Source organism: Oryx dammah, unplaced genomic scaffold (assembly GCF_014754425.2).
Source record: "Oryx dammah isolate SB20612 unplaced genomic scaffold, SCBI_Odam_1.1 HiC_scaffold_1, whole genome shotgun sequence".
Lineage (NCBI taxonomy): Eukaryota > Metazoa > Chordata > Mammalia > Artiodactyla > Bovidae > Oryx > Oryx dammah.
In genome coordinates, this window is record NW_024070185.1 from 10682224 (window position 1) to 10695482 (window position 13259).

At 49.3% G+C, this 13259-nt stretch overlaps 1 protein-coding gene across 1 annotated transcript in view; it reads left to right on the top strand.

The window, feature by feature from the left end:
- The window catches only part of SCARA5 (scavenger receptor class A member 5), a 133891-nt gene that overhangs the window by 71296 nt on the left and 49336 nt on the right, over positions 1 to 13259 (top strand). Inside the window, exon 4 of the mRNA XM_040237051.1 lies at positions 7041 to 7715. Within this exon, the coding sequence (XP_040092985.1) occupies positions 7041 to 7715 (675 nt within the window). The remainder of the gene's footprint in view (positions 1 to 7040; positions 7716 to 13259) is intronic.

Consider the following 13259-nt stretch of genomic DNA (forward strand, 5'->3'; position numbering starts at 1 on the left):
GAAGGCTGCAGGAGACGTGTTTGTGTGACTCACCTAGCCCAGGGTGTGGCCTGACAGATATTCATCCATCAATCAAACATTATTACAAAGTGTACATGAACACATTCATTAAGATTCAGCAATTAGTACTGAATCAGAATCTGAATTAGAATCCATGATTCCTGCCAAGCAGCCTGACTCCCACCTGGGTTTATGATGGGGAACTCACTAACCTTCAAAGCTTATTCCCTATTTGTGCGTCTCTGTTAAAAAGTGTATTCTAGGGACTTCCCCGGTGGTGAAGACTCCATGTTTGCACTGCAGGGGGTGTAGGTTAGCTCCGTAGCTGGGAAAAAATAAGATCCTGCATGCCACGTGATGTGGCCAAAAATAAATAAATAAATAATAAAATAAATTAAAAGTTTATTCTGTGCTTTCCACCCTTTCAGTTCAGTTCAGTTGCTCAGTCGTGTCTGACTCTCTGCGACCCCGTGGCTTGCAGCATGCCAGGCCTCCCTGTCCATCACCAACTCCCGGAGTTTACCCAAACTCATGTCCATTGAGTTAGTGATGTCATCCAACCATCTTATCCTCCGTTGTCCCCTTCTCTTTCCCTCAGTCTTTTCCAGCATCAGGGTCTTTTTCAAAGAATCAGTTCGTCGCATCAGGTGGCCAAAGTATTGGAGTTTCAGCTTCAGCATCAGTCCTTCCAATGAACATTCAGGACTGATGGTGTCACAAAGGGAGCTCTGAACCCCAGTGACCTGAATCTAAAGTCAGTCTCCTCTGTCTACCAACTGTGTGACCTTGTGAGTTACTCGACCTCTGTGTGCCTCAGTTTCCATGTTTGGAATATGAAGATCGTAACAACACTTACAGGCTTATTGTGGAATTAAATGCATTAATATGGGAAGTAGTTAGAGCATGTCTGGCACAGAGTAAGGACTTGGGAGATGCCAGTAATTATTGTTACTCTATAATTTATCTTCCCCTTTGTGAAAGTATGAAAGCTAAAGAATAGTTAGAGCAATTAAAAGTAAATACAGCAGGCAGAGAGATAAATGAACTGTTTGCATAAACATGAATTAAGAGAGTCTCACTCAAGGAAGAATTGTTCCCTGTTGAGGACAGCAAACATCTGGAAGGGATTAAATGGGGGTAAGAGGGGGTGGGGCAGTGTGAGCTGAGAACACACTGTGACTATTGCAAGGAGATAATTCATTTCTGGGGTGGGTAAGTGATCCCAAAAGAGGGAGGCTGCTCTGGGCTTCTACAGCATGACTGGATGCCCAAAGAGTATTTACTCCTTCAAATAATTTTGTTCTGATTAGACTGAGTACCTAAAATACCTATATCATTCATTTGAGCTAATTCATTAAATTAAAAAAAGAAACCCAGAAATCAAATTGTAAAGATAGGTAATGCATTGCCTTGAGAAAGTCACTTCTAAAATACAAATATACTAACATAAAATAACAGGCTACCATTTTGTATCTGTGACATCAACCATATGAAAATTGTAATACTCAGTGCATTGAGGTTTTACTGAAACTGGCACATTTAAAAATCTATAATGTACATGTATGCGTGTGTGCTAAGTCACTTCAGTCATGTCCAACTCTTTGTGACCCCATGGACTGTAGCCTGCCAGGCTCCTCTGTCTGTAAGATTTTCCAGGCAAGAACACTGGAGTGGGTTGCCATTTCCTCCTCCAGGCGATCTTCCCAACCCAGGGATCGAACCTGAGTCTCTTATGTCTTTGGTATTGGCAGCTGGGTTCTTTACCACTAGCACCTCCTGGAAAGCCTATAATGTAATTACAAATAGGTATAACTTCTGGGAAGTGATGTGGCTAGAATTTTTTTCTTTTCGTGATTTGGTTGGAATTTTTAAGAGTTATAAAAATGTCTATAACTTTGGCTCTACTAATCCAGCTTCTAGGAATTTATTGGTAGGAAAAAATTCAAGAGAAGGAGGGACCTTTCTGCACTTGTTTTCCATGATTGAAAGTGGGTAAATTACCAGGCATCTCCCTCATGGGTTCTTAGGCAGCCATCAGAAGGATAATTATAAAGGACAGATGGGGAAAGTGTGAAATAATCATTCACAAATTTAAAAAGCACAGAAATTGAATTGTAAAGACTGGGTATGCATTTGGATGGAACTAGAAGAAAATGGAAAGGAAACCAGTGTTCTTTGTTGGAGGTTGTGAGATGCTGGAAGAATTTTTTCTTTCTTTTATTTTGATTTATGTTAAAATTGGTTGTGCAATGAAAATTGATCAAAGACTCAGATGGACTCTCTAGGAAGGGGTAGCTGACTGTCAACCTTGACCATACGGGCGAGTTTCAGTCCAGTTTTCTGAGAGAGAGGGGGTCTCAGATCTGAAAGCTGGGGGCTGATGGGCAAGTCGGGGGGCTTCCAGGACACAGGGACCACCTGCAGAGGGAGGGAGGGGCTGGCGGGGGCTGGCAGAGAGTGGCTCTAAGGGAGACTGCCGGCTTCACAGTGTGGCCTCTGACAGGCCTGAGCTAGTGAGCATTAAAATCAAGTAGTCGCGCTGTTCCTCTTCAGTTCAGTCCAGTCGCTCAGTCATGTCTGACTCTCTGCGACCCCATGAATCGCAGCACGCCAGGCCTCCCTGTCCATCACCATCTCCCGGAGTTCACTCAGACTCACGTCCATCGAGTCCGTGATGCCATCCAGCCATCTCATCCTCGGTCGTCCCCTTCTCCTCCTGCCCCCAATCCCTCCCAGCATCAGAGTCTTTTCCAATGAGTCAACTCTTCGTGTGAGGTGGCCAAAGCACTGGAGTTTCAGCTTTAGCATCATTCCTTCCAAAGAAATCCCAGGGCTGATCTCCTTCAGAATGGACTGGTTGGATCTCCTTGCAGTCCAAGGGACGCTCAAGAGTCTTCTCCAACACCACAGTTCAAAGGCATCAATTCTTTGGCGCTCAGCCTTCTTCACAGTCCAACTCTCATATCCATACATGACTACTGGAAAAACCAATGCCTTGACTAGACGGACCTTAGTCAGCAGAGTAATGTCTCTGCTTTTGAATATGCTATCTAGGTTGGTCATAACTTTCCTTCCAAGGAGTAAGCGTCTTTTAATTTCGTGGCTGCAATCACCATCTGTAGTGATTTTGGAACCCAAAAATATAAGGTCTGACACTGTTTCCACTGTTTCCCCATCTATTTGTCATGAAGTGATGGGACCAGATGCCATGCTCTTCGTTTTCTGAATGTTGAGCTTTAAGCCAACTTTTTCACTCTCCTCTTTCACTTTCATCAAGAGGCTTTTTAAAAAGTTCCTCTTCACTTTTTGCCATAAGGGTGGTGTCATCTGCATATCTGAGGTTATTGATATTTCTCCCAGCAATCTTGATTCCAGCTTGTGTTTCTTCCAGCCCAGTGTTTCTCATGATGTACTCTGCATAGAAGTTAAATAAGCAGGGTGACAATATACAGCCTTGACATACTCCTTCTCCTGTTTGAAATCAGTCTGTTGTTCCATGTCCAGTTCTAACTGTTGCTTCCTAACCTGCATACAGATTTCTCAGGAGGCAGGTCAGGTGGTCTGGTATTCCCATCTCTTTCAGAATTTTCCACAGTTTATTGTGATCCACACAGTCAAATGCTTTGGCATAGTCAATAAAGCAGAAAGAGATGTTTTTCTGGAACTCTCTTGCTTTTTCGATGATGGCAATTTGATCTCTGGTTCCTCTGCCTTTTCTAAAACCAGCTTAAACATCTGGAAGTTCACGGTTCACATATTGCTGAAGCCTGGCTTGGAGAATTTTGAGCATTACTTTACTAGTGTGTGAGATCAGTGCAATTGTACAGTAGTTTGAGCATTCTTTGGCATTGCCTTTCTTTGGGATTGGAATGAAAACTGACCTTTTCCAGTCCTGTGGCCACTGCTGAGTTTTCCAAATTTGCTGGCGTATTGAGTGCAGCACTTTCATAGCATCATCTTTCAGGATTTGAAATAGCTCGACTAGAATTCCATCACTTTCACTAGCTTTGTTCGTAGTGATGCTTTCTAAGGCCCACTTGACTTCACATTGCTGCAGAGTTCTAAAGAATAGAAAGAAGAGATAAGAAAGCCTTCCTTAGTGATCAATGCAAATAAATAGAGGAAAACAACAGAATGGGAAAGACTAGAGATCTCTTATGATGCCGTTAGGCAGATCATAAATATGCTCATGGCTTCAGTCTCTTTATCTGTAAAATGGGGAAACTTTTTACCAAAGACTGCCTAGACTCAAAGTCAATGATGCAAGTCTGAAAAACTCAGTTTGGGCCATAGTAGAGTCTTCTGCCCAGAATGAAGTTGAAGACCCCCTTCCAAACTTTGCCCGGTCTTTATACACCGTGGAAAAAAAAATTTAGACCAAGCCCCACCCTGTAAGGGGATGTTGACACCCTGTTATGTGCAGAAGAGGTTAGCCAGGAGGTATGGAGGCTCAGAAGCTAGTCAAGAGACAGCTGATGAAGGAACCGCTGACTTTAGCTAGAAGCATTGTTACATAGCCAGGATGTGATCAGTGTCTTTGAGATTCTGAAGAGCTGTCTTGTGGGAAAAGTAAAATTCACTAGCTTTCTGCGACCTCAGAGGGCAAAATCAGTGGTTAGAGAGTACAGGGAGGCAAAGTTCAAGTTTGAACACAATACAGAACATTCCAGCACTTAGAACAAACGGAAAGTGTATGAGCAGAGGTTGGGCATATGATTTTCTTGGAGATTAAAGTGCTGAGTGAACACTTTAATTCTGTTGACTATTTTCATTTTTTCGTTTCTGGGTGTGCCATGTGGGATGCAGGATCTTAGTTCCCAGACCAGGGGTCGAACCCTGCCCCCTGCAATGGTAGCACTGCACTGCCAGGGACGTCTCAAGGGAGAATTTGAAGTGGGGCTCAAATGCCCCTCTAATGCTGTGAGCCTCTGGATGTAATCTGAGATGATTACATCCTCCAGGGTGGCCACCATAAATGCTGTGCACTGGCAGAAGCATCAGCTCCAGCACCCACAAAACCACCTTCCTTCGTCCCAGCTTGAGGTTCAGGAAAGAGCTAGTGTATATGGATCCTCTCATCACTTGAACAAGCGGTGTACCAGATTCCCTGGCTCTCTCCATCCCAAGATTTCCAAGGCAGAATTCCCTCTGTCCCTCCTTCGCCTCCACCTCCTACTCTGCCCTGTCCCCACTACTAGTTTCCATTTTTCTGGTGTGTAGATCAGAGAGGGAGACAAAGCTGTGGACAGTGCACAGCAGATAGTCCAGCATTCCTAGACATCCCAGGATGTACCAGGGTTTGCTGTGTTCCTAAGTACTCCGTAAGCATGCTGGAGACACCGGATGCTAGATGCTAATGACTCAGAGGCACGCCCCTCCCCTTCATATTGTGAACTAGCTGCTTATAATCAAGAAAAGGAAACCTCTTTTTCAAGAGAAAAGGGTGGGAGACCATTGAGGTGGTTGTTTGCCTGAGGAGGGAAATGCACACGTGCTAATTCACTCAGTTGTGTCTGACTTTTTGCGACCCCATACTGTAGCCTGCCCGGCTCCTCTGTCCATGGGATTCTCCAGGCAAGAATACTGAGTGGGTTGCCATGCCCTCCTCCAGGGGATATTCTCCACCCAGGGATCAAACCTGAGTCTCTTATGTCTCCTGCACTGACAGATGGGTTCTTTACCACTAGCGCCATCTGGGAAGCCCCAGAGAAGGGAAGGTATGGATGTAAAAAGCATCTCCCCCAGCCTAAAGGGAATGGGACCCCGAATTGAGGAGTGGGAATTACCAGTGCTGCCTGGAGCCTGGCTGAGTCTGCTGCTGGCATGGTCCCTTTAGGCAGTTCCAGAGCAGACTTGGAGGGCAGCATCTGGGTTCCAGAGCATGCGAGCCCTCTGGGTTGGAATCTTGTCTCCATGTCTTACTTGCTGTGCTGCCTGGGGCAAAGGTAACAGCTTTAGCCCTAAAGGGGGGTAAATAAGGGTCCTTTCCTGCTCTTTAGTTGCTCAATCGTGTCCGACTCTTTGCAACCCCACGGACTGTGTAGCCTGCCAGGCTCCTCTGTCCATGAGATTTCCCAGGCAAGAATACTGGAACGAATTGCCATTTCCTTCTCCAGGGGATAAGGGTACCTCCCTTCTAAAGTGGAGAGGATGACACACAATATTGGAGGGTAAGCCTCGTGGAACTGCTGATGTCTGTTCCTTTCCAAAAAAAAAAAAGAGAGAGAGAGAGAGACCGGTTCCTACGGATCAGCCTCATCCATAGATAAGTCTGTGCGTGCGTGCGTGCGTGCTAAGTCGATTCAGTCCTGTCGGACTCTTTGTGATCCCGTGGACTATAGCCCGCCAGGCTCCTCTGTCCATGGAATTCTCCAGGCTAGAATACTGGAGTGGGTCGTCAGGCCCATCTCCAGGGGATCTTCCCAACTCAAGGATGGAACCTGCATCTTTTATGTCTCCTGCATTGGCAGGCGGGTTCTTTACCACTAGCGCCACCTGGGAAGCCCATAGATGAGTCCAGGGGTTCCCAAACTCAACCGCATCTTATAATTACCCTGGGCTCTTTTTAAAATTCCAAAGCCTGGGTCACCTCCCAGATCCATCCAATCACAATTTCTACAGGTGGGATCCCTGACCGGGTGATTCTCACGGGCAGCTGTGTTTGGGGACCACTGGCTTAACACTGTTTAGGGGATGTGTTAAGGCGCTTCCCTGGTGGCTGAGAGGTTAAAGCGTCTGCCTGCAATGTGAGAGACCCGGGTTCGATCCCTGGGTCAGGAAGATTCCCTGGAGGAAGGAAATGGCAACCCACTCCAGTATTCTTGTCTGGAGAATCCCATCGACGGAGGAGCCTGGTAGGCTACAGTCCACGGGGTCACAAAGAGTCGGACACGACTGAGCGACTTCACTAAGGCGCTCAGCCTTAGCCACTTCTGCTTTTCCGTCCTCTCATTGAGCATCTCCTGCCGGGGCGGGGGCTGGCGGAGGATCTCCGCAGCCGTCTCATCTCTCCCCCTTCTCCTTCTCCTTCATCTCCGCAGTGTCCAGGCCCCGGAGCTCCCCGGACGACCTGAAGGCGCTGACTCGGAACGTGAACCGGCTGAACGAGAGCTTCCGGGACTTGCAGCTGCGGCTGCTGCAGGCCCCACTGCAAGGGGAGTTGAGCGAGCAGGTGTGGAAGGCGCACGACGCGCTGCAGAACCAGTCGGACTCGCTGATGGCGCTGGCGGGCGCGGTGCAGCGCCTGGAGGGGGCGCTGTGGGGGCTTCAGGCCCAGGCTGCGCAGAGCGAGCAGGCGGTGGTCTTGCTGCGGGAGCGCGCGGCCCAGCAGAGCGACGCGGCGCAGCTGGAGCTCTACCAGCTGCAGGTGGACAGCAACCGCAGCCAGCTGCTGCTGCGGCGCCACGCCGGCCTGCTGGACGGGCTGGCGCGCCGGGTGGGCGCCCTGAGCGACGAGCTGGCGGACGTGGGCGGCGCGCTGCGCGGCCTCAACCTCAGCCTGTCCTACGACGTGGCCCTGCAGGGCACGCGGCTGCGGGACCTGCGCGTGCTAGTGAGCAACGCCAGCGAGGACGCGCGCCGCCTGCGCCTGGCGCACCGGGGCTTGGAGCTGCAGCTCAAGCAGGAGCTGGCCGTGCTCAACGGTGTCACCGAGGACCTACGCCTAAAGGACTGGGAGCACTCCATCACGCTGCGCAACATCTCCCTGGCCAAAGGTACTCCCCTTTCCGCCACCCACCGGGCCCTCGGGGACTGCGAGGGCCCCTCCCTCTCAGCGCTTCTTCCCACATGACTCCCTCGGCCTGGGAGTCCCGCTCCCTCCCCAAGCTCCACACCTCAAGTCTTGCCCTCAAAGACCCTGGAGTGTCCCATCGAAATGGATTATGCGCATTTCCAGGCCTGCACAGGATAAAGGTCCTCCCTGCCACCCCGCTCCTCCCCCCAGACAGCACACACTGTGTTCACACCCCGAGCCATGAGAATGGCCAAGGGTGGCTCCCGGGGCCCTGCGTGGTCAGACCCTTGGATGTGCCAGCCGGAGCCTCCAGGAGTTTGGGGTTGGGGAGGAAAGCAGGGCTCAAACCTGGGGATAGGGAGGTGCTCCCCCAGTGTCCTGGTGCTTCCATTGTGTTGGGTTGCATCCCAGACATCTACAAGGCCTGCGCTTGCCCAGCTTTAAGATAAAGAGAGAGCCTGGAGTCAGCAACAGGAACATGGATGGTTTACCGGAAAGGGGAGCTGACAAGTCTGAAGCAAGGTTCTGGGGCAACTCCTCACTGTGTGTGAGACATCTGGCAGGTCCTGGCAATGGTCTTTGCTCCTGGGGGAAGGGGAGATTGCCAGTTATAGGGGGATTTGATGTGGGGTGGGCTCATTGGTTACCAGGGAAACCAACATAGGGGCACGCCCCTCACCTCCCCTTTGATAAGCTGTCACTAGCTAGGGCCCAAGGCGAGTACATAGAAGGTCAGTGATGTGAGTAGGTGTGGGTGAAGCAGGCATTGGTCAGGTGGGGGATGGACAGAGAGCAAGAGAACAGCCATCTTGGGTGGCTTGACCATACACAGGTAGAGCTACAAAAAGTGGGAGAATTCCAAATTTGAACCTGCCCTTCCAGGCTGTTATAAAGCCATAGTTCATCCAGGTAGAAGATATTTTATTTTCTTTAACAGTGTGTTAGCTTCATTTTCCACTCTTACATATAATGGCAAAAATGTGCAGGCCTCCATTCGACCTGTTGCTCCAGGTCCAACAACATCAGCATCTTTACAGCCAACCTCCCTCTCTTGCAAACCTGACTGACTGCACCCCTACTCACCTCTCCCCAATTCCTCCCCACTGCTGTCAACCCTGCACATCATTGTCAGAGGCACAGTTAGTGAAATGTACTTTTCCTGCATGAGCCGCTGCTCAGAACCTGCCATGACTGCCCTGGAGTCCTTAGGCTGACAGTGGACAGTGATAATACCACTTTGGACACCAGCTCTGTTGGGTACCAGGCCAAGTGTAACTCATAGAATGTCTTTTATAAACAATCACGAGATTCAGGAAGCTGCTCACAGTGGCAGTCTGAGAGGTGATGGGCCAGGATTTGAACCCCAGCTTTTCTGACTGCAGAGACGATGTGCTTTCCTCTGCATCCCTGTCCCCAGCCTGTCTTTCCTGCCTTCTCCTCCACCTGGTCCCCTGTACCAGAGTTCAGTCTGCAGGGGCCAGTCGAGCAATGTCAATGCGTAAAGTGACTTTGGTGTCAGGGGAATAGTAAGGGTTATGACAGGTCTGGCCCATTTTGGCCTTGGCATAGACAAGGTCTTCCCATTTTTTCCAGAGAAACCAGAAATGTGGAATATCTAGAAATTTTTTAATTGTTTAACTCTGTGGGCCAAATACAACATATCTGTGGTTCCTGTATGGTCTGCAGACAGCCAGCTTGCACCCTCTGCCCTTGTGAAGCATCCAGTCCAGTGGAACGTGTCTTGTCCCTGCCCTGAAGACACACCCCCTCCTTGCCCACTCCCCTGGCTTTCCTCCAGTCATTCCTCCCACTGCAAAACCCCCTTCTTCTTCCTCCTCATCCAGACCCCACTGCTCCTTCCCATCTCACTCAGACCCACCTCCTCCAGGAGCCCCCTGGCCTCTCTAGTTCACTGAAGTCTCCCTCCTCTGAGATTCTGTATTTATCAGTGCAGAAAGTAGTCATGATGGAGACTTCTACTTGCATAAAACTTTCCAAGTCTGGTTTATAATAATAAAACATCATTTGGTTTTAAAGTGGGTCCCCATCACCAGCTGTGAGCTTGGTTGAAGGCAGGGTTCACTGGAGAGCCAATAGGATTTCTGCAGAGAAGCAGCTGAGGCTCCAGGAGGAAGTACCTGGCTTACTCCAGGCCACACAATTAGAAATGATCCAACCTAGGGCTTTTGTTTTCAACAGCTTTAGAAAGGTATAATTTGCATGGCTTTCCTAGTGGCTCATCAGATGGTAGAGAATCTGCCTGCAATGCAGGAGACCTGGCTTTGATCCCTAGTTTGGGAAGATCCCCTGGAGAAGGAAATGGCAACCCACTTCAGTATTCTTGCCTGGAGAATCCCATGGAGAGCCCCTGTCATCAGAGGACTGGTTTTCTTTCCTTGGGTGACTTTGGGTTTCACATTTCAGAAATCAAAGAACAGGAGGCAGCCTGTCTTCATCCAAATCCACACCCCTGGGGTCTCACTTTTCGTTTCCTTGACCTCCCCAGCCTGCATGGTACGTTGTTTCAGTCATGTCCAACTCTTTGCGACCCCATGGACTGTAGCCTGCCAGGCTGCTCTGTCCACGGGATTCTCCAGGCAGGAATACTGGAGTGGGTTACCGCGTCCTCCTCCAGGGATCTTCCCGACCTAGGGATCGAACCCATGTTGGGTTATGCCTCCTGCATTGGCAGGCAGGTTCTTTACCACTAGTACCACCTGGGAAGCATCACCCCAATCTGGTCAGTACTTAGTAACAGCAGCGATTCTGAATCATAACCTACAGTGAACCTACAGTTGAACAGACATTTTGTCAACATTAATTCTCTACATGGACATTAATGACTGCTAATCCTCACATCCTGCAAAAAGGGTATTATTGAACCCATTTTATCTTTTTTTTTTTTTTTGGCCATGCCACGTGGCATGTGAGATCTTAGTTCCCCAAACAGGGATTGAGCCTGAGCCCCCTGCAGTGGAATCGCCGAGTCCTAACCACTAGACTGCCAGGGAAGTCCCTGAACCCATTTTATAGTTGAGAAACTAATGAATTTCCCAATGTTTATTACAATTGGCAAGTGACAAAGTGACAAAGCCAAGGTTCAGAGTGGGTCTTTCTGGCTCAAAAAAGCATGTTTTTGTCACTAACTGTGGTACTTTCCAGGGTGGAGAGGGACTGGCTAGGAGCCAGGAAGACAGAAGACAGAGTGGGCCCTCAGGTCTGTCCCTGTATTTGGGAGGTAGTCACTCCTGGCTGGGCTTTCCTGTGGCTCAGATGGTAAGGATTCTGCCTCCAGTGCAGGAGACCCAGGTTCTATCCCTGGGTCAGGAAGATCCCCTGAAGAAGGGAATGGCAACCCACTCTAGTATTCTTGCCTGGAGAATCCCATGGACAGAGGAGCCTGGCAGGCTACAGTCCACGGGGTCCCAAAGAGTCAGACACGACGAGCGACTAACACTTTCAGGGGACACTTTTCCACCAGGCACTCCCCCTTCCTTCCTCTTGTGTTCCTCAGATGGTGTCCCCATGCTTCTTGCTGGTGCAGCCTCCTTGGCCTTACCGAGCGTTTCACATCCTTAGTGTCTGAGTCCACTCTCCTTTTGGCTCAAGCCAAAACAGCTCCAGATCACCCATTTGCCACGGTTCTTCGGTGGAATCCTCCAAGTAGTCTTTCTTTGGTTCTGAAACTAAGTTCCACACTTGCTTCCCTTATACCAAAGTTTCCTCTTAGTTCTGACCAGGACTGCCTTGCAGTCTTCAAGCTTTGCGTTTTTTTAAAGTCAGTGTTTATTTACTTCTGGCTGTGCTGGGTCTTCGTTGCTGCACCCGGGCTTTGTCTAGTTGCGGTGCACGGGCTCCTCATTGTGGTGACTTCTCTTGTTGCGGAGCACGGGCTCTAGAGCACAGGCTCAGCATGAGGGCTTAGCGGAGCACGGGCTCTAGAGCACAGGCTCAGCATGAGGGCTTAGTTGCCTCGTGGCATATGGAATCTTCCTGGACCAGGGATCAAACCCCCTGAACTGGTAGGAGGTTTCTTTACCGCTGAGCCACCAGGGACATCCCAAGCTCTGCATTCTTGATGGGCTGCTGGCTCTTTAGAGATGAGCACCATTTGGCCCCTTCCCCTCCCAGGACCTCTGCTATGCTGTCTCCCTGTCCCTCCTCCCTCTCTTATGGTTGCTGGGGACCCAAATGGTGTGATGAAAGAGAATTCTCTTTGGCACAGTGGAGTATAATTACCATTTAACTGCAACAACACAAAACTCTACCCTGGCTTTTGGATAAGGGATTTTTTAGCAGATAAGCTTTGCTGAATTTGTATATTGTGGTCTGAGTGGTTTTTCTTTACTAGTTTTGTTTAGTTCCATTCAGTCTTTAAACACGCACACACCGCACACCCTCCCACTCTGCCTTTTCCTGGCTCAGAATCCACAGATGCTCCACTGTGTATACTTTTGTATATATGAACTTGCTTATGTTATTCTTGAGCGTGACCCCAAACGGTTGCATTCTCTCGCTTTGTTCCACAGTTTTCTACGGGTTTTGCCTCTGGCTTGTCTTTTGTGTACATTCACTGTGGCGCTCTCTGTTTTCCTGCTTTGCGTTCTCAGCACTGATCAGGTCTGTTGAAATCTCTCTGCAGCGCTGAAAGAAGCAGAGAGCCTAGATGATCAGGCAGGCGAGGCGTTCCAGGAGGAGGAAAGCTAACCAGAGGGGGAGGCTCCCAGGAGGGGTAGTGTGTGAGCAGGGGCCTGACGGCAAGACTCTGCAGCCACATGTTCAGCTGCAGCAGGCTTTGTTCGCTACGTGGATGTTCATAGACTCCCAGAAGGTTAGAGTGACAAAGGGGCTCTGAAATCGACTAGCTCATCCCTCGTTTTGTAGTTAAGACCCTAGAAGCTCAGAGCAGAGAAATGACCTGCCGACATCGAATCCCCAGCCAGTGGCCCTGCTGGGCTAGAAGATTCATCTCTCAGTTCATGAAAGCAAGTTGGCAAAGCATACTTATCCATGGGCTGCTTTTTCGAGGAAAAAAATAGACCATCTAGTAGAGAGTCCCATTCAACAAATGTTCATATGTGGGGACTCTGTCTCCCCCTCCCCCGACAGTGGGTGGCAGGGGGCTCTGTTGTTTCTGGGAGGGGAATGGAGCAGATAATATTTGAATGAGCTTTCTTTATTTTTTTTAAAGTATTTATTTATTTTTGGCTACCCTGAGGCTCTTTGTTGCTGTGTGCAGTCTTTCTCTAGTCGCAGTGGGTGGGTTAATCATGTGGCTTCTCTTGTTTGGAGCACAGGTTCTAGGGTTCAGGGGCTTCAGTAGTTGTAACACACGGGCTTAGTTGCCCTGTGACGTGTGGGATCTTTGTTCCCAGGGATTGAATCCATGTCCCCTGCAGGCAGGCGGATTCTTAACCACTGGACCACCAGCGAAGTCCCTTGAATGAGCTTTAAGCTTCTCCTCGTTCGCACTGTAACTGTCTCATCTTCTCTGTTTCACTGGAACAGGTCAGAGCAGAGGTGA